General features: G+C 37.1%; 1 protein-coding gene and 1 non-coding gene across 7 annotated transcripts in view; one reads left to right on the forward strand and one right to left on the reverse strand.

Moving 5' to 3' along the window:
* Nucleotides 1–24058, forward strand: part of CENPI (centromere protein I) — a 56057-nt gene that overhangs the window by 19327 nt on the left and 12672 nt on the right. The window contains exons 6-21 of one of the 6 annotated variants that reach the window (XM_025275874.2): nucleotides 434–475; nucleotides 728–776; nucleotides 1039–1085; nucleotides 2337–2426; nucleotides 2816–2938; nucleotides 3177–3344; nucleotides 3494–3614; nucleotides 4751–4842; nucleotides 9841–9958; nucleotides 10046–10110; nucleotides 13079–13173; nucleotides 14142–14246; nucleotides 16385–16520; nucleotides 17658–17782; nucleotides 19261–19309; nucleotides 19425–19643. In XM_025275874.2, coding sequence (XP_025131659.2) covers nucleotides 434–475; nucleotides 728–776; nucleotides 1039–1085; nucleotides 2337–2426; nucleotides 2816–2938; nucleotides 3177–3344; nucleotides 3494–3614; nucleotides 4751–4842; nucleotides 9841–9958; nucleotides 10046–10110; nucleotides 13079–13173; nucleotides 14142–14246; nucleotides 16385–16520; nucleotides 17658–17782; nucleotides 19261–19309; nucleotides 19425–19643 — 1644 coding nt within the window. The remainder of the gene's footprint in view (nucleotides 1–433; nucleotides 476–727; nucleotides 777–1038; nucleotides 1086–2336; nucleotides 2427–2815; nucleotides 2939–3176; nucleotides 3345–3493; nucleotides 3615–4750; nucleotides 4843–9840; nucleotides 9959–10045; nucleotides 10111–13078; nucleotides 13174–14141; nucleotides 14247–16384; nucleotides 16521–17657; nucleotides 17783–19260; nucleotides 19310–19424; nucleotides 19644–24058) is intronic. The other 5 variants (XM_025275876.2, XM_025275875.2, XM_006051840.3 and 2 more) reach the window with 5 other exon arrangements.
* TRNAG-CCC lies at nucleotides 10900–10971 on the reverse strand. Its single transcript has one exon. It is a non-coding gene; the product is annotated as a tRNA-Gly (tRNA).

A 24058-nucleotide genomic window follows, 5' to 3' on the forward strand; every position in this document is an offset into this window, starting at 1 on the left:
CTGTTTGTGGTTTTCGAGTTGTCTGCATTGTTGTATTCCAAAAATAACTTTAAAAAGAGACACTGATGTATAGAACAGTCTTATGGACTCTGTTGCAGAGGGAGAGGGTGGGAAGATTTGGGAGAATGGCATTGAAACATGTAAAATATCATGTATGAAACGAGTTGCCAGTCCAGGTTCGATGCACGATACTGGATGCTTGGGGCTGGTGCACTGGGACGACCCAGAGGGATGGAATGGGGAGGGAGGAGGGAGGAGGGTTCAGGATGGGGAACACATGTATACCTGTGGCGGATTCATTTTGATATTTGGCAAAACTAATACAATTATGTAAAGTTTAAAAATAAAATTAAATTAAAAAAAAAAAGAAAAAAAATAGTGTAAGTGAGTAAGTGAAAGTCACTCAGTAATGTCCAACTCTTTGTGACCCCAGGAACTATACAGTCCGTGGAATTCTCCAGGCCAGAATATTGGAGTGAGTAGCCTTTCCCTTCTCCATGGGATCTTCCCAACCCAGGTCTCCTGCATTGCAGGCAGATTCTTTACCAGCTGAGCCACTAGGGAAGCCCCTAAATAGCATAAAGACGTGCTAATTAAAACTATTGTTCAGTCAAGTCCTGAAGTCTTTTTACTTAATCATTGTAGAATTGACATTTAAGGAAAATGTATTGTTGCTCTCTTCAAGATATATTGTAATTTTTTTCTTTTAATTTTTATATTTTGACAGTGCCCTTATGTCTGCCATTTGTTATATTTACTTACCAAAAAAGAGAATGGTGAGTATTTTCTTTCCAATTGTATTACATTCACTCTGTGGAATTAGCATTTGTATTGGCCTTTATAAAGTTTTAATTATTAGCATTAGTTCTATGGCAAGGTTTTGTGGGAATTGCTTTTTAGTACTTTTACCTAAGAGCATCTGCTTAATGGCTTAACTGAGCAGGGTAATTATAGTCTTAATGTGTTGTAAGGAGAAGCTACATGGACAACATTTCTTTTTATTCTGAACCACAAACTTCTTTTCTTTACCTTCACTAGTCAAACCATTTCGTGTGAGAAAACTGCTTGATCTTCAGGCCAAAATGGTAAGTACTCAACCTAAAACTGGCCAGTGTACTCTGTGCTAGGTATGGAGCTAGGCTTTGGGGATGTAAAACTGAATGCATCATTATCTTCAAGAAACTTATTGCCTGGGGAGCTGAGTCAACAAAATAAAAATCAGAATTAGACTGGGGTCAAGGGAGGAGTGATAATGGTGAGTAGAATTTAACTAGGCCAGGAAGGAAAAGAAGGGCACTCATGGCAGGGAACAGCATGAGCAAAAGCCAGGTAGATATCAAATAGCAGCAACTGTTTATGGAATTGGGTTGGTATGGCTGGAAATTAAGTGTTAGGGAGTAATAAAAAATGACTGTTTTGTTAAAGTGACTAGCTTATTTATTCTGTGGCTGTGATCTAGGAAAGCATTCTTCTCTGGATGCTTAAACTTCAGTATATATCCTGACCATTATCTCTTGTCCTTACAACCCTCTTGCCTTGTTATTTCCACTATACCTGCCAGGTAACAGAAGCTTTGGGTATAAAACCGAGGGAAGTTGTGGTGCCTATGCCTAATTATTGAAGCCTGCATGACCTACACAGAGGCATTCAGTTTTCATGAAAAACACAAACACGTGTGCACATTTGTGCTTCTCCAGTATGAGGTTTCCTGTTGGTATTTACAATTCAGTGATTGTTTTTGTTTTATTAGGAGCTCCCCTGTTAGTTCAGATGGTAAAGAATCTACTCACAATGCAGACCTGGGTTTGATCCCTGAGTTGGGAAGATCCCCAGAGAAGGGAATGGCAACCCACTCCAATATTCTTGCCTGGGAAATCCCATGGACAGAGGAGCCTGGTAGGCTGTAGTTCATGGATTCACAAAGAGTCAGACAAGACTGGGCGACTACCACTTTCACTTTCTTGTTTTATAGCTTCCTGTTTCAGTTCTTTGAGTGCATGCAGTATCTGCTGATAGCTCTCTAAGGATAGTAATAATAATGATTTGTCTAAATTTAATTTTATTTCATATTAATCAGGCAGAGAAGAGAGAAAATATAGGGAAGAAGTAAAATATGGGAAAAGATCATAAAAGAGAACATGTCAAGTCGGTGAGGGTTGCTTTATCATAGTTGATTTAAATGTTTGAGTTTCTGTTCCTCGATTTTCTATAGCATCTTCGTATAGCTATAATCACATAATAAAATTAGGATCTGAATATTCATTTAATCTTTTTATTTTATTGTTACTCTTTTTTTATTATTGGCCACAGATTTGAAAACTCTTATTTTATTTCAGGGAATGCAGCCTCATCTCCAGGCTTTGTTGTCACTGTATAAATTCTTTGTTCCTACTTTGATTTCTGTATCTTTGCCTATGAGAAAGAAGGTAAGGGATTAAGGAGCGATAAGTCATATTTGGATAGAAATATGTTATTTTGAGTAAGTTAATGTATAGATTTTGACTAAAATGTTTATAGCATGCTGTTTAAGATTTAATATTGTAGTGTTGCTTCTGAGAAGTTTTTTAGGGATTAACACTTCGTTTTGATTCTATTCAATGTTCTTAATAGATTCCTGATTATACTTTAAATGGACCTGCATGGGTGCAAAATATTTCATAATTAATTTATTTTCAGTTAATAAAGAGTTTTAGATTTTATACCGTTCTAACTTGTGGATACCTCCTCTCATGTACTTTTTTTTTCTTTTTTTTTTTTTGGATTTATTTTATTTTATTTTTAACTTTACAATATTATACTGGTTTCAAATTTGCAGATCTATTTTAAGAATTCAGAGAATCTGTGGAAGACCGCTCTACTTGCTCTGAAGCCAAGGAATCAAGGATTTCCTTCAGAACCTCTAAAGTTGATGTTAGCTAACGTCTGTCCTATAAAAAGAGTAAGTATTTAAAACCCCAAGTAACTTCCACAGCCTTCTTTATTGTTAGGTTCAAACCATAAGGTTTCAGATGTTGGAAGAGATTACAGATGTCTGAGTATATTTTAATTACTTTAATTAGGATTCTATGCAAACCACATTCAGACTCCATTCATTAGATCACCTTAATAAGTGCTTTTACATTTATAGTTTATAATCTGTTTGATCCACTGATTGTCTCATTATCTTTCTTTTTTAGAAATGGAATTCTCACTCAATTATACCCGTGCTAAATTCCTGTAACTACAGTAAAGAAAGTAGAAAAAAAAGGATGAATCTTTCTGATTACCTCAGTAGCAATGGATCATTTCCACTGGAACAGCTTAAAAGCTTCCCTCAACTCTTACAGAACATTCATTGCTTAGAGGTATATAACTGGGCCACATGCTTATTTACATAATCCATTTGATCTTCATGGCCTTTATTTTTGTTATGTATTTCTTATCTGATGATTTCCTTGTTGCTCTGATCTCCTTTTTATATACTTACAGTTGACTGATTTTTCTGTCTTTGCAGCTGCCTTCTCAGATGGGCGCAGTGCTGAACAGCTCTCTGCTACTTCACTATATTAACTGTGTCAGAGATGAGTCAGTCTTACTGAGGCTCTATCACTGGTTGAGTCAAACATTACAAGAAGGTAAAAATTGATGCTTTTTAACTGTTAGATGAATGAAGAAGGAGCAAGATGGTTTAGAAATAGGTTTTTTTTAAAAGAATGACGATGTCTAGACAGGAGGAGCCTTCATAAGCTATAATAATTTTTTCTGATGATCATATATTCAGAGCCTGAATGCTGCCATTGTTCTAATTTCAAGGGAAAGTAAGAAAGGAGATATGTTGTTAAAGAAACACTACTGCATGGTCACCAGAACTCGATGGGTGCCTCCACTTTGATGACTGTCACAGTCCAAGGCCTCTCTATCTTTTGTATGTTCAGAAACTTGCTGTTAAGCCCACAGAATCATCAGATTAGTGCTAACCAAACTCTGAGACTATTGTGTAAGCCAGAATGTCAACTTATTATTTCATGATAGAAGTAATTCCTACTGGTGACCAAAGTGTTCATGTTTGCTGACTAGAACAGCTCTTCTCTGCTATCAGTGTATATGGGAGCCACATTAGTCATCAGAAGGTTTCTTAATTATTGAACTGAAGGAAAGGGAAGTGAGAGAGTTTTTCATCCAGGCCATAGTAAAACCCAATCATTTCATTTCCTTTGAGGGAGTCAATCTCTCTAAAAATAGTATTGTGTTCACCAGATTATTTCTTTCCTGGATAAGCAAATCCTGACTCTTCGAGTGTTTAAGGTCAGTATTAGTCAGTTCCAGGGTAGCTCTCTTTTTCCTACTCAGAGTCTTTCTTTACATAGGGTATGATACAGTTAAATTTCCACTCACTAAAGTTCTACCACTCTTAGATTACCCCCAGTTCACCCTAATTGAAATTTAGCCATTCTCAAGCTTTTAATTCATATACTTACATTCTTTTGGATTACTGTGTGGCATAAAGCTAACCATATTCATTATATATGACTTTTACCACTTTATTTTTTTTACTATAAGCTTTCCCCCTGTATTACCAAGTTCTTGAGAAACATTGAACTATCATCTCCATGTATATGTTACAGTCTCCAGTGTGAGTTGGCTGAGATGTATGAGACTGATAGCTTGTTTATATTTTATCATTTATTTGTCACTTTAGAGTTGTGGTGATGTTTTGTGTAGCTTTTACTGTTGTGCAACCAGAGCCTTATGCTTAATATTTCTGTTCTAGAGTGTAATTGGTACAAGGTGAATAATTATGATCATGGAAAAGAATTTGCCAACTTCCTGGACACTATCCTCAGGGCAGAATGCTTCTTACAAGTAAGGTTCTGCTTGTTTCCTTCTTATATCACTGCTTCTTTTTTTTTTTAGTTTTTTATGTTGTATTGGGGTATAGCCAATTACTGTTGGCTGTGAAGAAAGAAGTTGTTGAATTATCCAAATAAGAGAAAAAGATCTAGAGAATTCCCTGGCTGTCCAGTGGCTAGGATGCTATGCTGTCACTGCTGAACACCTGGATTCAATCCATGGTCAGGGAACTAAAGTCCCACAAGCCACATGGCATGGCTGACACACACACACAAAAACAGAGAAAGAGGTCTGTAATTTAAGAGAACAAACTGAAGATGTAACTGAATGCATTAAATTAATTGAATTGGCCAGTAAGAAAAATCTCACAAGGTGACTGTTGTTCAGTTGCTAAGTTGTGTCTGAACAGTTTGCGACCCCATGGACTGCAGCACGCCAGGCTTCCCTGTCCTTCACTATCTCCTAGAGTTTGCTCAAACTCCTATCCATTGAGTCAGTAATGCCATCCAATCATTTTATTTTCTGTTGCCCCCTTCTCTTGCCCTCAAACTTTCCCAGCATCAGGGTCTTTTCTAATGAGTTGGCTCTTTGCATCAGGTGGTCAAAGTATTGGAGCTTCAGCATCAGTCCTTCCAATGAGTATTCAGGGTTGATTTTCTTTAGGATTGACTGGTTTGGTCTCCTTGAAGTCCATGGGACTCTCAAGTCTATTCCAGCACCACATTTGAAAGCATCAGTTCTTCCACAGTCAGCCTTATTTACAGTCCAGCTCTCACATGCATACATGACTACTGGAAAAACCATAGCTTTGATTATACCAACTTTAGTTGGCAAAGTGATGTCTCTGATTTTTAATATGTTGTCTATGTTTGTCATAGCTTTTCTTCCAAGGAGCAAGTGTCTTTTAATTTCATGGCTGCAGTCACCATCCACAGTGGTTTTGGAGCCCAAGAAAATAAAATCTGTGACTGTTTCCACTTTTCCTCCATCTATTTGCCATGAAGTGATGAGACTGGATGCCAAAATCTTAAGTTTTTTGAATGTTGAGTTTTAAGCCAGCTTTTTCCGTCTCCCCTTTCTCCTTCATCAAGAGGCTGTTTGGTTCCTCTTAACTTTCTGCCATTAGGGTAGTATCATATAGATATATGAAGTTCCTGATATTTCTCCTGGCAATCTTGATTCTAGCTTGTGATTCCTCCAGCACAGCATTTCACATGATGTACTCTGCAAGTAAGTTAAATAAGCAGGGTGTTGATAAATAGCTTTGACATAATCCTTTCCCAATTTTGAATAAGTTCATTGTTCCATGCCTGGTTCTAACTGTTGCTTCTTGACCTGCATACAAGTTTCTCAGGAGACAGGTAGGATGGTCTGGTAGTCCCATCTCTTTAAGAATTTTCCACAGTTTGTTGTGATCCACACAATGAAAGGTTTAGTGTAGTCAGTGAAGCAGAAGTAGATGTTTTTCTGGAATTCCCTTGCTTTCTCTGTGAACCAACAGATGTTGGCAATTTGATCTCTGGCTCCTCTGCCTTTTCGAAATCCAGCTTGTACATCTGAAAATTTTTGGTTTACATACTGCTGAAGCCTAGCTTGAAGGGTTTTGAGCATTACCTTGCTAGCATGTGAAATGAGCTCAATAGTGTGGTAGTTTGAACATTCTTTGGCATTGCCCTTCTTTGGGATTGAAATGAAAAGTGACCTTTTCCAGCCCTGTGGCCACTGCTGAGTTTCCCAATTTGCTGACATATTGAGTGCAACACTTTAACAGCATCGTCTTTCAGGATTTGAAATAACTCAACTGGAATTCCATCACCTCCACTAGCTTTGTTTGTAGTAATGCTTCCTATGGTCCACTTGACTTCATATTCTAGGATGTCTGGCTCTAAGTGAGTGACCACACCATCGTGGTTATCTGAGTCATTAAGGCCTTTTTTGTACAGTTCTTCTGTGTATTCTTGCCACCTCTTCTTAATCGCTTTTGCTTCTGTTAGGTCCTTGCTGTTTCTGTCCTTTAATTGTACCTATCCTTGCATGAAATGTTCCCTTGGTATCTCTAATTTTCTTGAAGAGATCTCTAATCTTTCCCATTCTATTGTTTTCCTCTGTTTCTTGGCATCATTCACTTAAGGCTTTCTTATCTCTCCTTGCTATTCTCTGGAACTCTGCCTTCAGTTGGGTATATCTTTCTGTTTCTCCTTTGCCTTTCACTTCTCTTCTTTTCTCAGCTATTTATAAGGCCTCCTCAGACAACTACTTTGCCTTCTTGCTTTATTTTTGTTTGGGATGGTTTTGGTCACCGCCTCCTGTACAGTGTACAAACCTCCATCCACAGTTGTTCAGGCACTCTATCAGGTCTAATCCCTTGAATCTATGTTTCACTTCCACTGTATAATCATAAGGGATTTGATTCAGGTCATACCTGAATAGCCTAGTGGTTTTCCCTACTTTCTTCAATTTATGCCTAAATTTTGCCATAAGGAGCTCATGATCTGGGCCACAGTCAGCTCCAGATCTTGTTTTTGCTGACTGTATGGAACTTCTTCATCTTTGATTGTAAAGAATATAATCAGTCTCATTTCAATATTGACCATCTGGTGATGTCCGTATGTAGAGTTGTTTCTTGTGTTGTTGGAAGAGATTTTTTGCTATGACTAATGTGTTGTCTTGACAAAACTTTGTTAACCTTTGACCTACTTCGTTTTGTACTCCAAGGCCAAACTTATGTGTTACTCCAGGTATCTCTTGACTTCCTACTTTTGCATTCTAATCCCCTAAGATGAAAAGGACATCTTTTTTAGTGTAAGTTCTAGAAGATCTTGTAAATCATCATAGAACCGTTCAGCTTCAGCTTCTTCATCAGTGGTTGGGACATAGACTTGGATTACTGTAATATTGAATCGTTTGCCTTGGAAATGAACTGAGATCATTCTGTCGTTTTTGAAATTGCACCCAAGTACTGCATTTTGGATGCTTTTGTTGAGTATGAGGGCTACATTTCTTCTAAAGGATTCTTGCCCACAGTAGTAGATATAATGGTCATCTGAGTTAAATTTGCCCATTTCCATCCATTTTAGTTCACTGATTCCTAAAATGTTGATGTTCACTCTTGCCATCTCCTGCTTGACCACGTCCAATTTACCTTGATTCATGGAACTCACATTCCAGGTTCTTATGCAACATTGTTCTTTATAGCATTGGACTTGACTTTCACTACCAGGCACATCTACAACTGAGTGCTGTTTCCACATTGCCCAAAGCCTCTTCATTCTTTCTGGAGCTATTTCTCTGCTCTTCTTTGGTAGCATATTGGACACATACTGACCTGGGGGCGTTCATCTTCTGGTGTCACATCTTTTTGCCTTTTCATACTATACATGGGTTCTCAAGGCAAGAATACTGAGTGGCTTGCCATTTCCTTCTCCAGTGAACCATGTTTTGTCAGAACTCTCCACCTCATGACCCGTCTGTTTTGGGTGGCCCTACACGGCATGGCACATAGCTTCATTGAGTCATGCAAGCCCCTTTGCCATGACAAGGCTGTGATCCATGTGATCATTTTAGTTAGCTTTCTGTGGTTATGGTTTTTGTTTTGAAGGCTGTGGAATTGTAGTTCCTGCTTCTTCTGTCTGCCCTCTGATGGGTGAGAATAAGAGATTTGTGCAAGCTTCCTGATGGGAGGGATTGGCTGTGGGGAAAACTGGATCTTGCTCTGGTGGGCAGGACCATGCTCAGTAAATCTTTAATCCAATTTTCTGCTGATGGGTAGGGCTGTGTTCCCTCCCTGTTAGTCACAAGCAGTGACCCTATGTTCTTACAATCAACAAGCATTTTTTTGATTGCTGAATATGTTAAGCCAGTTAATTATTTGGCCTGGGTAACCCTGAGTTGTACTGTTAAGCTGCTACTCAGGTATCAGCATGGTCAAGAAGCCTTTACTCAATCTGGGTTAGATGTTTTTTCTTTGTGCTCCCTTGGCTCTTGTGTGTTTTCCTGTATCGTGGTATCTTGAAGCATCTGTTTCTCCACACATTATGGGCTCCAGAGAGGTGGGAACCATGTCCAACTTTTCTTCATGTATGGGTGTTCAACTTGGTACCTGGTGCAAAATTTTTAAAAAAAGAGACTCTCAATAAATGTTTGTTGAATAAATCTTAAGGATTTTATATGAAACCATTGAATTAGAAGTTGGGTATGGATAATGGTGGTGAGAATAAAAGAATTAATTTAGGTTGAATTTTTAGATTTTCTGCTTGGGAGGATGATGATGGGAGTATAAGAAAAGCAGGCTAAAAAGGAAAGATATATTTGGTTTAAAAGATGCCTGTGGAATATCTAAGAGGTTCAGTAAGCAGTTAGATAATAAGTCTAGGGATCAAAATGAGATTTGGGCTGGAAATGCAGAAATGTAAGACTCCTCTTGATATAGGTGATGGTTTTAGCTGTGTTATAGATGTGATTGTTCAGAGAATTCATGTCTGAAAAGAAGGTGCAGAATAGAGTCTTGGTGCATGCCACTATTTAAGACTCAGGATGACAGAATTAAAAGGGAAAGCCCTGGATCCTTACTCACTGGTGAAAACACAAGCAGCTAAACACTCAGCCCTCTCCAGATGGTGTTGCCCAGAGTTCAGGTTTGGTCTGTGGCTCCTATTGAAATTCCAGACTTACTGTGCAACTTTATGGACTATTTGAGTGTCTGCATGTACTCCAAAATAATAGTTTCATTTATCTTGAAAAATATTTCATAATTGATTTCTTACCTTCTTTTAAGTTGGTGAAGTTTTATGGTATTTGAAAACTATGTTGATAAAGATGTTAAAGTATTCAAATATTAATCATCTGGTTCTTTTTAGGAGAAAGTCTGATACCTAACCCAAGGCTTTTAATTATATTTATGACAAAAAAATTAAGAGTAAAACAACTATTGCACAATATAAATTGGTTGTTTTGAGTGTAGTTATGACTGAAGAGCTCCACGTAAGGTTTTACCATCAACTTGTGTTATAGGAGGGGTTTTATTCCTGTGAAGCATTCCTGTATAAGAGCCTTCCTCTCTGGGATGGCCTCTGTTGTCGATCACAGTTCCTTCAACTTGTGAGCTGGATTCCTTTTAGTAGCTTCTCTGGTATGTATCATGAAAATTTGGAGTCATTTAATTCAGTGTAATGTTAATTAAAAGAATTGAATGATGTTTTTCTTTTCTGATTTTTAGAGATGAAGCCACTTCTTTTTGACCATCTTTCACGGCTTTTCTTTACATCATCTATTTTTTTCAAGGTAAAAAAAAATTTGTCTTAGTCTATGGCTGTTGGTACACAATTTCAAACCCACATTACAACAGTAGTTTTTTTAATAGGATTCACTTGAACCCGGACTTGAGATGCTCCATCACTCAAATCAAAGTTAATGTGTAGAATTTTCTGTTTTTAAGGTTTTGTCACATATAATTTTCCTGAGCTGTTTCCACTTGTGGCAGATGATGAAGTGAATGAACAGGTGGCAAATCAGTATTAAAAACAAACTAGGAAATAACTTAAGCATACTTAGTTTGATTGTTATGGTTGATAGTTTTGTAGATACACTTTTTCATTTCTCAAATATATATTGAGCACACACTATGTATTATAATAGTCATTTTCTGTTAATAAAATTGTTCTAACCTTATATAATAAAATTAAAATGTGTTACTATTTTGAAGTGTTCTCCAAAAAAAAGACCACTGTGGTTTACAGGAGTTCTATCTAAGTTTGAGAGCCACTTTCTTATAGAATGGTTATTCCTATTCTAAAAGAGCGACAGTATAAGTAATGTTCCTTTGTAATTTTTTTCACCTTAAATCATTTATTGTTGGCCACATTTACAGAAAAAATATATTGTCCTGATTAGTGTTTATCCTAGTCAAATGGTACTTTATTAATTGCCTATCCCAAACTTCTAATTCGGTTATTCTTTTTTTTTTTCTAAAATATTTATTTTTGTTTATTTGGCTGTGCTGGGTCTTAGTTATGGCACGCAGGGTTTTTAGTTGCAGCATGTGAACTCTGAATTGTGTCATGTGAGATCTAATTCCCTGACCAGGGAACGAACCTGGGCCCCTGCATTGGGAGTGCAGAGTCTTAGCCACTGGACCACCAGGGAAGTCCCTTGGTTATTCTTTATTTTTTCTCTTATTCTACCAATATAGAGTGCTGTTTATCTGTAAATATTAGATTAAACCATCTGAATAGATTTAATCTGATAGGTCAAAGCTGTTTGACAATTGGCAGTTTCATATGTTCCAGCCTAACAAGTATACATTTATAAACACATGCATATATTCATATTTGAGAGTAGGAGGTGGAGAGAGGAAGGGAAACAGACAGTGGGCCAAAGACAGAAATCAAGGAAATACTTACTACTTAATTCTCACTGAAAAGGAGAGTCTATAAAGGAACATTTTCAAGAAGTATGAAAAGAACCAGGAGAATAGTAGTTCCAAAGAAACAGAGAGACACAGGCTATCAAGAAGGAGTGAAGGGCTAATGTTGCCACATATCCCAAGAGGGTCCAGAAAGATAAGGACCAAAAAAGTTTCTTTTAGAATTGATAATACAGAGGTCTTGGCTACCTTTGTGAACAGGTTCAGTGGAGTGTGGGGTAAAAACCAAATTGTGGAGCTTGAGGAGTTGATGAGAAATGAAGACAAGACAATGAGTATTGACTGTGTTTCCAAAACTTTGGCTAAGGGAGGGATAGAGAAAGAGAGCTATAGTGGGACTTTGAATCAAGGGAAGGTTGTAATTTTTTTTTTTTTGGTCCCCAGAGTGAGAAAAACGTGAACATGTTTATAGATAGGATAGAAGGAGCCAGATGAGAAGAGAGAGAGGTTGAAAATGGGGGAAAGATGGGGGATAATTGACAGTGCAGGGCTTCAGAAAAAGCACGATAGTATTGATTTAAGACTAGGTAGAGTGATTTGCCTGAATGGTGGTAAGGGGTTGGGAGGTACTACTGTTTTCTAAGGTTGAGGACAAGGATGTAGAGATAGGTGCACATAGAGATGTATTTGTATAGTTTGAACAAAGAGCAAGAAATTGAAATGCTTTTTCCTAAAAATGTTAAATTTCTCAAAATAAGTGCATTATAGAGGACAGAATTGAGCAGGGAGCTTCAAGAGGGTGTTATGTGAAGAGAACAGCCATTAAAAAAATGGGAGAGAGAGACAGCTGATTGAAGAGAAGTATGGTAAAAGGATCACTGGGCTTCATTAAGGACCCAGATGAAGTTGGAGACCATAACTTAGGAGTGGTGTAGAGATGTGCTTCTCAATCTTTTTTTTTAAACCCATGCCCCCTTCTCATAAAGATAAAAACCTCATGCCTTCCATTAATATGGAGGCTGGATGCGATAGAGTAGGTGAGTGGAGATTTTCTGAATATGACATAGTAATATTGAATATCTTTCCATATGTTAAATTAGCACCAAAATAGATTATTTTAGATGATTCCAAGTTTGATTTCAACTCAAACATATTTATAATCTGAATGTGAGGAATGTCAGTTTCTAAAAAAAAATTAATTGAACTCTTCAATGAAATAGCAATGAGCACTGTATCACTGCATGTATTCAAGTAGTATCTAGACCATTAATTATTAAGGATGTTTGAGAAAGATTTCATGTATTAGGTTTTGGGATGGTGTGGATTGCTTTCAAATTTGTAGATATTACAATTTATCCTTACAAGTGTTCCAGGCACACTTGTTTCAAGACTATATTGTTTATATGTGAGTAAGTTCCTGGGATATCAAGGCAAAGCCTGAGAAAGGAAAACTATAAAGTTGTTTTCCACAGTCATAGAAGATAAATTTTATGACCAACAAAAGAATAAATTGCAGTTGTAGACCCAAGGTGAAAAGAGTAGGAAACATATCTGAAACAACATAAGAGGATCTTTGAGGGGAGATGATAAGAGGTGGGTGATGCTATATTTGATGATATAATATATTATGAATGAATATAATTTGGAAAAACAAGAGTCTATTCCTTGCTGATAAGCTGGGGGCCAGCTTGTAGAGAAAATGGCAAAATAAACTTGTACTTGCATTAATCTGTTTCTTGGAGACCGGTCAGGTTGGAGCAGCAGCTACAGGGTTCTGAATTGGATGTGGTTGTCTCCATAGTCCCTTCTATCTCTAAGTCTCTGGTTTAGTCTGTTAGTTCTCAACACTATGGTATAACTGAATGATTTTTTGTTTTGCCTCTGCAGTGTAGTGTTCTTCAGTGTCTGAAAGAACTACTGCAGAATTGGCTGCTGTGGCTTTCTATGGACATCCATGTGAAATCTGTGAGGAACAGTCCTCTGTGAGTTATCTTATAACCCTCCACAAGAGTTGATCTGTGCAAAACTGCATATGGAGTTTAACGGTGTGACATGAAACCTAATTGCTCTATGTAAATACTGAATCGTACTTTTCTAAGGTTTTTTTTTTCTCCTACTTTTCACCCTTCCCCACAATCCTGTGAGAAAGATTAATTCTTCAAGTTTTATTATATAAATCAGAAAGCAACCCCTAAGCCTCTAACGTTAGAACTTGCAACTTTGGCTTTCATTCGGTTTAGCTCACTTTATAAAATGTATTATTGCTTATATGTGAAGTCAATTTTGATGATGGCTAGGAAAATCTGTTATTTTGCTGTACAGATTTTTGTTTCCCTGATATATTTTGCTTGTATACATTAATTTAATTTCACTTTGTAATTTAAAAAGAGCCCTGAATTTCCATTATGTTCATTATTGTTAAATAGAAAACCTTAAAGTGGAAGTCAAAGACTTAACTGAATTTCAAGGAACTGCCTAAACCAGGTTGCTTTGATTCTTTCTACCTAGAGTCTTGGGTTCTCCTATATTCTTTTTTAACATTATTTTTTTTAACTTTATATTATAGAAAATTCCAAACAAATTCAAAAGTAGAGAAAATAGTACAATTATTACCCTTATGTATGCATCATCCAGCTTCAACAGTTACCAATTCGTGGTTAACTTTTTCTCATCTTTAACACCCTTCATGTCTCTCCTCCTTTGTACTAGATATTTTTTAAGCAAAACCCAGATATCATTTCAGCAGTTGAAAACTGGTATCAGTATAACATGTAAAAATTAATAGTTTATAATATGTTCAAATATCTAATCAGTGTTCAGATTCCCTATATTATCAGTCACATTCTTACTTTATAACATAAGGATCCCTTAGCTTCAATCGCAAATACTTGGTGGTTAGTTTGGTGAGATTAGTCTAAATCTATTTTTCTCTGTGTTTTTTTCCCTATAGTTATCTCCAAATTTGTTATGAGAATGGAGAAAACAAGATTCTTGGAAGTTGCCTGGAAAATTTTTGTTTCTTCATATTCATTATTATAGTGCTTCCATATATCATGTATGTCTGATCACTTTTAGAAGAAAATGAAGCATTAGTGAGTAGTGAAAGTATCTTGTAAAGCAGTGCTTCTCAAAATGGGGTTTCTGGACCCACAACATCAGCATAACCTGGGAACTTGTTGCTATTCAGTCGCCCAGTTGTGTCCAACTTTTTGCGACCCCATGGACTGCAGCACTCCAGGCTTCCCTGTCCTTCACCATCTCCCAGAGATTGATCAAATTCATGTCCATTGAGTCAGTGATGCCATCCAACCATCTCATCCTCTGCCACCTCCTTCTCCTCCTGCCTTTAGTCTTTCCTAGCATCAGGGTCTTTTATAGTGAGTCAGCTCTTCGCAACAGGTGGCCAAAGTACTGGAGCTTCAGTTTCAGCATCAATTCTTCCAATGAATATTCAGGGTTGATTTCCTTTAGAATTGACTGGTTTGATCTCCTTACTGTCCAAGGGACTCTCAAGAGTCTTCTCCAGTACCGCAGTTTGAAAGCATCAATTCTTTGGTGCTCAGCCTTTGTTATGGTCCAGCTCTCACATCCGTACATGACTACTGGAGGTAGAGCTCAGAAATATGTGTTTTAACAAATGCCTCCATTGGTACAAGCTAAAGTTTGAGAACCCCTATCATAAGAAATTCCATTTGAATGCTTAATCTCTTCAAATACCTCAATTCTATTAAGAATAGTATGCTTACATTTATAATCTTTAGCCAATTTGCAGTTAAGTCTTAGGTACCCTAATACAGGTGATTTACAATTTCTGTACTTTCTAAAATTCCTAGGATCCTTTTTAATTAGTGTCATAAATTTTGAGAGGGCATTTAAAAAGGGGCTCTGCTTTCTAAAATTCTTAAAACAAATAAATGTACATAATTGTAGGTAACTTTGCTTATCTTAATACTACTTGGCATTATAAAATATAGCTCTTAAGTTCTCTATAATTCCTTCCATTTTGGAGACAGGAGTGTAATGCTATGTCTCCATCATATGACCATGTACCATAGAGAGAGTAAATTGTAGTTGTAGATAACAAGGAGAGGAGGGTGGGAAACTGTTCTCAGCAGTGGTTCTCTAGGGGGCATTTTTGATTGGCACAGTGACTGGAAAGAGGGTGCTAACATCTTTTAATAGGTAGGAGCCAGAAGTGCTAAACGTGCTGTAGTCAGTAGGGAGTAGAAGGCAATCCTGAATGGTGAATTGTGTCATCTAAAATGCCCGTGGTAATGTCCTGTAGAGAAACACTTTCAAAGGATGCTGTTTGAGCAGTCATTATTGTGCAGATTATTTCAGACATATTTGTCAAGTGCTGCCAGAAATCATAAAGTACAGTTTTGCAAGTGACAGTCTGATTGTATGTATCCCCACCTATTTGAATGGTCTCTTAATCTTTTCCTGCTTGCTCTGCCACTGAATTATGTCACGGTGGTGGGTAATGGTAGAGTTGTCATCATTTCAAACTCTAAGACTATATATGATTCATTTTTCCTTGCGCGTAGTCATTGTTGGCTACCTAGGTCTGAGGGTAAAGCTATGAAATCACATTTCCCAGTCTTTTCCTAATCCAGTCAACAGTGGATTGTAGGACAAGGGTGAATGGATGGATAGATTGAACCAATTATATCCATGTGTCATTTAAAGAGACATGATTCATTGATTTGGCTAGAGTATAAAATATCTAGATCTGGTTTTTACTAGAAGAATTAAAGATGCCAGAATTTTTACTCATTCAATTTAAAAATTGAATTCCAGTTAAAGTGAATATACTTTTAACAGCATTTTTAGTTCAGAAATTCAGGCAAAACTGGTTTTGGATTTGTGTACTTAGAAACTAATTTGCTGACTGCTGTGGTCCCTGGACATTGGTAATATTATCTAAAGTCTGGAGTTTAATCCTTTCTTTCTCTGTTATTTACTAATATTAGAGTAGTTGCTCAGGATATTCTATGAATTGGTCTTAATGGTTCCCTAGATGGCTGTATAGTTGTAATCACTGTGGTTTTAAAAAAAGTGAGTTATACTTTGGAGCGCCGATCATTTTCTGAAATTCCCAACAACTTTTTGCTGTATGTTTAATCCAGCTTTAGCTGGGAAATTGTGAGGACTTTTGCTAATGGATCTGCATGTCACGGTTTCTTATTGCAGAGAGACAACTTTAGGTGGATCCATGAACTCTGTGTCTGAACTGATTCACTACGTAGGATGGCTGTCCACTACTGCAGTGCGCTTGGAAAGCAACCGTACTTTCTTGCTGCACTTTATTTTGGATTTCTATGAGAAGGTAGTACACATCCCATTTCCCCTACTTAGATTTTTGTGATAGCTGTCTGCTTTACTACTCTGTTGTTTAAATTTTATGCACAACTATTAAGTTGGGCTATGATCTTATTATCATAGTTAATTTTAGCTAATAAACTAAAGTTAAACATAGTTAATTTTGAAGTTAATGATTATATTCTGGCCTGAATAATTGACAAGGAGAAAAAGCAAATGCTTTTTTCTGAATTGCAGTTACCACTTTAATAGACATTCCCCTGAATAATGTTAACCCTAGACAGAAGTCTGTCTTTTTGCTCATCCATTATAGATCTCTAACCCCTGGTAAAAAAAAAAACAAAAAACAAAAAAAACAAAAATACACTGTTTCCTTAGCTCTCTACCCCCAGCTTTCAGCTGCCTTATTTCTGCCAGTACCTATGATTCTGGTCCTCTTCTGTTGTTTTGTAGTATTCAGCCTAGACAGAACTATTTCTAGGAAGTACCCACTAATCTCGGTTTTCCTGGCTTCTTCCCTTCACTGATACCTAGTTGTATTATATTTGCTTAGAAGATTGCTTGCTTGTTTTCCAGGTTGACAGCTAACTAATGTGATAAATCAGTATTTATGGGACTTAGGCCCACCTAGGGCTTCCCAGGTGGCACTAGTGGTAAAGAACCTGCCTGTCAATGCAGGAGACATACTAGATGGCGGATTCAATCCCTGGGTTGGGAAGATCTCCTGGAGGATGGCATAGCAACCCACTCCAGTATTCTTGCCTGGAGAATACCATGGACAGAGGAAACTGGTGGGCTACAGTCCATTGGGTCGCAAAGAGTCAGACATGACTGAAGCGACTTAGCACGCATAGGACTTAAGAAAGAAGTGTTCCTTTCCCCTTTCTCCCTAACCCTAAGATTTCTCCCCAGAACAAAAGAGATTTTAATAATAAAGCCTCCCAGAAATGATCCTCTATCATAAGGTTACTGTTTGGTGAGGTACATTTTTAAGCAAAAGTTGTGGCTACCTCTTCTGTTTATGAATCAGGCAGGACCATCTCTAATGTTATTGCTTATTCTCTAGTGATGATTCTTTGGGTGAAGTTGGTTGAGGGGTTCTGAGGAATAATTTATATACTGATGTTATCATTCTTCCCAAAAGGTGTGTGACATATATATAAATTATAACCTTCCATTAGTGGTGTTGTTTCCTCCTGGGGTCTTCTATCCTGTACTCCTCAGCCTGGATTCCAGTATCCTGAATCAACTCTGTTACATTATGGACAGGTATGAAGCCTTTTCCCCATTTTTATATCATAATTCCATCCTCGTTTTCCAGCTATGAAATAAAGTATATAAATATACTACAGTAAGATTATATGGGCGTCCCAGGTGGCACAGTGGTAAAGAACCCACCTGCAATGCAGGAACCGCAGGAGATACAGTTTAGTCTCCGGATGAGGAAGATCCCCTGGAGAAGGAAATGGCAACCCACTCCAGTATTCTTGCCTGGAGAATCCCATGGACAGAGAAGCCTGGCAGCTACAGCCCACGGGGTCTCAAAGAGTCGGACACGACTGCACACACACATACAAGCTTATTATATATAATGCAGTAAAAATATTCAGAACAATAAGATGGTTATCTATTTTCTGCCAGGGCCTTTGGAAATAGGAAACCTGGCTTTCTTTTGGGAATGACCTTCCAATGTGGAACTATTTTAACTGTGTTCTTAAAATGTCAAAATGAGGGACATGTAATAAAAGAATTTATAGTTAAGGATCTTTCTGTGCAGTGGTAATGTTGCACTCAGCATTGTTAATTCTTGTTGCTGTGTTGCAAAGAAAAATTAGTCATTTACTGACAACTAACAACTGGTTTAAGTCTACCTAGCTTCTTTGGTAAAAAGAACATTTTCTGGGAGATAAAGGGGAGCTATTACCAATTATATGAAACTGTAAGTATTAAATTTCTGATACCTTCCAATTTTTCCACTTATGGACTGAAATTGCTCTTTTTAGGCCGTAAGTGTAGACTCTTGGCATAACTTGTAGGATTATGCTAAAGTTTAAATAGGACTGATTTTGAAGCTGAAACTCCAATACGTTGGCCACCTGATGCAAAGAGCTGACTCATTTGAAAAGACCCTGATGCTGGGAAAGATTGAGAGCAGGAGGAGAAGGTGACAACAGAGGATGAGATGGTTGGATGGCATCACCGACTCAATGGACATGGGTTTGGGTGGACTCCGGGAATTGGTGATGGACAGGGAGGCCTGGTGTGCTACGGTTCATGGGGTCGCAGAGTCGGGCACGACTGAGCGACTGAACTGAACTGAGCTGAAATGTTCAAAAGCTAATTAGAATAGTTCTCAGTCAAGAAAAAATTATATTTCTAAGTTTTCCCTTTAGCCTGTCTACTGCACCTTTTTTTCCACATTAAGAAAATGTTTATGTATCAGTAGCTGCTTTTGAGACTTATTAATTTTTAATACTGAAACATTAAAAACATTGCCTTTTGTTTTTTACTAAAATACAATTTACAGAGTCAAGTGCATATCTTAAGTGTATAATTCAATATTTGAGCCTCTGTCAATTTTTATTCTTTGAGGAAAATGTACCACAAAGGGAAAAAAATATTTAACTAGGCAGCTGGATATTTGTGTATGTACATATATTTACATTTAAAATGTAAACTTTTGTTTATATTTACATAGGAAAGGCATTTAATGGTAAAAGTTTTATTCTGTTTGTTCTGTCTTTTAGGTATCATAAAAATTTGACTGCTGCAAAGAAAAATGAGTTTGTGCACAAGGTATGGATGATGAATCTCTGTATTAAGTCACCATTGTAGAGATATAAGATCTATTGGGAATAAAAACGAAGGGAGAATAGGTGATAATGACAATTTTTTTTTCCTTTCCCAATAGACAAAATCAGAGTTCAGCTTCAGCAGTAAGACCTATCAAGAATTTAATCAGTATTTGACAGCGATGGTTGGTTGCCTGTGGACATCCAGACCCTTCCAGAAAGGATTATATATTGACCCTGAAGTCTTAGGAAATGCTTCAGTAGCAGAGTATAAAAAAAGTTTAAATTTAGTCCATCATCCTGCTTTTTTGAGTTACACTGTTTCCTTTCTGCTACAGGTAAGAATATTTAAACAGTTTTTAGATTTTCTGTGGGAGTACCATGATGGCACAAATAGGACCTTTCATAAATTTAGTGTGTCTGAATTGCAAGACATGTGTTCAGTCATACTTTTTGAGTATCAGCTAACTTTTAGGTATTGTGCTAGGCTCTGGGGATTCAAAGTTAGTTTCTACCCACAGAGGGCTTGGGTTTGTGGCAGAGACAGATTTGTGAACATTACTGCAATATAGTTAGATGAAATAAGAAGTACAATTGTGAGAAATAGGGGGAGGGAATATTAGTTCAATTCTATTTGGGTAGAGGTGGTGCCAGGTAAGAAAAGGGTACAGAGAAGTTGAAGCTTTGGTAAAATCCTTCTAGACAAGATGGAAAATGTAAGCTAGACAATATTATAATTAGAGTTGAAGTCTTAGCCAAAGACTACTGATCTAATGGGTTGATATCAGTATGTAGGCAAAGGGGTCTTCTTAGGACTTTATCACCAGCCCTGTCATTTTCAACATTGTGAGTGACTTACCTCAAATGGTGTGCATATCATATGTGTGTGGATGACACAACAGGATGGAATTACAAATACACTGATAGACTCTGGATTCAGAATTCCCTGAACAGACTAGAGCATTAAGAAATCTAACAAAATGAAAAAAATGTATAGAATGGGAGAGATAGTCATTGAATAATTGTTTGAACCAGAGTCTCTTTCATCACAGGAGGATTCTTTACCAGCTGAGATACGAGGGAAGCCCTCAAAAGTCACTAGAGTATGCTATAGCATGGTAGGAGATAATGTTTTAAAATGTAGTCAAGGACCAGATGGTGAAAAAAGTAACAGGTAGACCTTCAAAAACATATTGATTGATTTCAATAATTGAATAAAACTTCGTTTTCAAATACACAGAGGCAGTATAGTTTTGTGATTTTCAGATATTCTTTCCTTTTTCTCTTTTCCTTTCATAATAACTTGCCTGATGTATCATACAATATATAAAAACTTGCTTCAAATTAATGATATATTACTATTAATAATGAGACTGGATGAAATTTGAAATATTTTTAGTTTTTGCTCCTGGACTAAATCCTATGAAAAATGTACATTGCATATACTGTGTTTTATATGCAATTAGGTACATTTGTTTCAGTTTGTTTTCATGTTTTAGAGATTGCTTTTTTCTTTCTATTTGATCATTAGAAATCTTTTTTATTGAAGTATAATTGATTTATAATGTGCTAATTTCTACTGTACAGCAAACTGACTCAGTTATCCACATACATGCATTCTTATTTTATTTTTCATTATGGTTTATCCCAGGAGATTGAATATAGTTCCATGTGCTATACAGTAGGAACTTGTTGTTGATCTGATTTTTTATTTAATTTTATTCTTGAAATATATAAAACATTTAAATGATTCCAAATTCTTAACTATAGGAATTTCATCCTTATTTCCTCCATCCTATCTTTATCTTTAGGGAGACTTTTTTTTTTAGGTAGCCATTTTATTGCTTCTTGATTTGTTCATCCAGTGTTTTGTTTTATTCTTTTAATAATTTATTTGTTTTTGGTTGCACTGGGTCTTCATTACTGTGTACAGCATTCCCTAAGGCAAGCTGGGGCTCCTCTCTAGCTGTGGTACGTGGGCTTCTCATTATGGTGGCTTCTCTTGTTGCAGAACACAGGCTCTAGGCGTGCAGGCGTTAGTAGTTGCAGCACACAGGCTCAGTAGTTGTGGCATTCAGGCTTTGTTTCTCAGGGTGTGTTGAATCTTCCCAGACCAGGGGTTGAACCTGCATTGGTAGGTGGATTCCTATCCACTGTACCACCAGGGAAGTCCAACATTGTTTTGTAATCTGTGTCTTACAATTCCATTATCAGGAGTTTTGTGTGTCTGTCTCTGTGGCCTCCTTCTTTTACTGTTTCTTCCTCATATTGCTTAATTTCTTGGTGTGTCCTCTTTACTTTCAACTTTGTGATAGACACCCGGACTATCATTTGTAGAAAGAATCAGAAAACTAGAATGATATCTTCCTGCAGAGATAACTTTCATTTGCTTCTTGCATGTACCTAGGGATACTCTTAGAGAAGGGAATGGCAGCCCACTCCAGTATTCTTGCCTGGAGAATCCCATGGACAGAGGAGCCTGGTGGGCTACAGTCCATAGGGTCACAAAGAGTCGGACATGACTAAGCGACTAAGCATACAAGCATAGGGATGCTCTTTGGCACTGCTGCTGCTGCTACTGCTAAGTTGCTTCAGTCGTGTCTGACTCTGCGACCCCATAGATGGCAGCCCACCAGGCTCCCCCGTCCCTGGGATTCTCCAGGCAAGAGCACTGGAGTGGGTTGCCATTTTCTTCTCCAATGCATGAAAGTGAAAAGTGAAAGTGTAGTTGCTCAGTCATGTCTGACCCTTAGCGACCCCATGGACTGCAGCCTACCAGGCTCTGCTGTTCATGGGATTCTCCAGGCAAGAGTACTGGAGTGGGGTGCCATTGCCTTCTCCCTCTTTGGCACTAACCTAATGCAAATTGAGATTCCTTACATGATTGGTGGACAGACTGCAAGCCTGTGAGAAGGCTAATTTATTTCTGGTGAACTGTTACCTTGAAGGGGTAGCCCTTTGGGTTTCTAGTTTAAAGTGAATGTTAGTTTATGAGAGTTCCCACTTTCGGCAAACCCTTTGCTTTGACTTTAGTCACCTTAGCCCTTGGAGGTTGTGGAAGTGCAGCTCAGGTTTTTGTTTGTTTGTTTGTTTTCCACTGTGTATAACATACTCTGATTTATTCCATTCCATTCTATTCTAATTTTTTTAAATGCTGGTTGAAGTCCATTGATTGATTTCATGACCCCTTAGTGGAGATGCAGCTCAGTTTTGCAGCTGACTCCTTTGGATTGGCAAATTCCCTTAAGCCAGGAGTGCCTTTGAGTATTAGGTTTACCCCTCTGGGCTCTCATCTTCTAGATTTTGGCTTAACCTTACCATCAACTTTGGCATTCCCTTTATTAAAATACCCCTGTATTACTTTTTTTAAACATAACTTTTTTTATTTTGTAAATTGTATTTATTTATTTTCTGTTTTGGCTGCATTCTGTGGCATATTGGATTAGTTTGCTGAACTGTGCCCTATGCAGTGGAAGCGTGGAGTCTTAACCACTAGAGGGCCAGGGAAGTCCCATGTTTTGTGAATTTTAAAAATACAAAAAGAGAGAGAATGTATAGTATAATAAGCCCCTGTAGACCCAGCTCGTCTTTATTCCCATCCAGTTTCATACTTTCCCCTATCCCAGTTAGTTTGAAACAAATACCAAATGTTACACAATTTTACATAAATGTTTCATTCTATGTCTCTAAAAGATATGGGCACTTAAAAATTTTTTTCTGTTTCTTCTTATTTTTCACAACTTTATTAAGATATAATTCAAATACAGTACAATTCATCAATTTAAAGTATACACTTCAGTGGCTTTTAGTATATTCACTGAGCTTTGCATCCATTACCACAATCTGTTTTAGAATATTTTTATTATTCCCAAAAGAAACCCCTTGTCCCTTAGCTATCACACTCCAGTTTCCCTATTCCCAAGACCTAGGCAAACACTCATCTACTTTATATCTATATAGATTTGCTTATTCTGGAAATTCATAAAGATGAACTCATACAATAATATATGGGTTTTTGTGACTGGCTTCTTTCTAATGTTTTCAAGGTTCATCTATGGGTATGCAGTGTGTAAGGATTCCATTTTCTTCATACCTTCCTCAAGATTTGTTATTGTCTGGGTTTTTTTTTTATTCTAGCCATCCTAGAAGCTGTGAAGTAGTATTTCATTGTGGTTTTAATTTGCATTTCCCTGATAGCTATTGATGTGCTTTTTGATTGCTGTTGATGTGCATCTTTTCATGTGCTTATTGCCCATTTGTATATTTCCTTTGGAGAAATGTCTATTTATACCCTTGCCCGTTCTTAAATTAGGTTATTTGTCTAAATGGCTTGTAAGACTCATTTCTGTAATCTAAATTCCAGTTGATTATCATATGATTTGCAAATCATATATATATATATATATATATATATATATATATAATTTGCAAAAGTTCTTTCCTAGTCTGTGGGTTTCTTTTCATTTTTTGGTATCTTTTGAAGGACAGAAGTTTTAAATTTTGATGAACTCTTAATTTATTAATTTTTTAGTTTATCACGTGTACTTTTTTTTAATGCTTCCTCTTTTCCTTCTCCCTTCAGCCCCTGGCAATGACCAGTCTACTCTCTCTGCTTCTATGAGTTTGATTATTTGAGATTCATCATATGAGTGGTATCTTATAGTATTTGTCCTTCTGTGTTTGACTTATTTCACCTAGCATAATTTTCTTCAAATTCGGTCTTCCAGTAAATTGTGGTGGATAGGGATATTGG

Source organism: Bubalus bubalis, chromosome X, assembly GCF_019923935.1.
Source record: "Bubalus bubalis isolate 160015118507 breed Murrah chromosome X, NDDB_SH_1, whole genome shotgun sequence".
NCBI classification, from domain to species: Eukaryota; Metazoa; Chordata; class Mammalia; order Artiodactyla; family Bovidae; genus Bubalus; species Bubalus bubalis.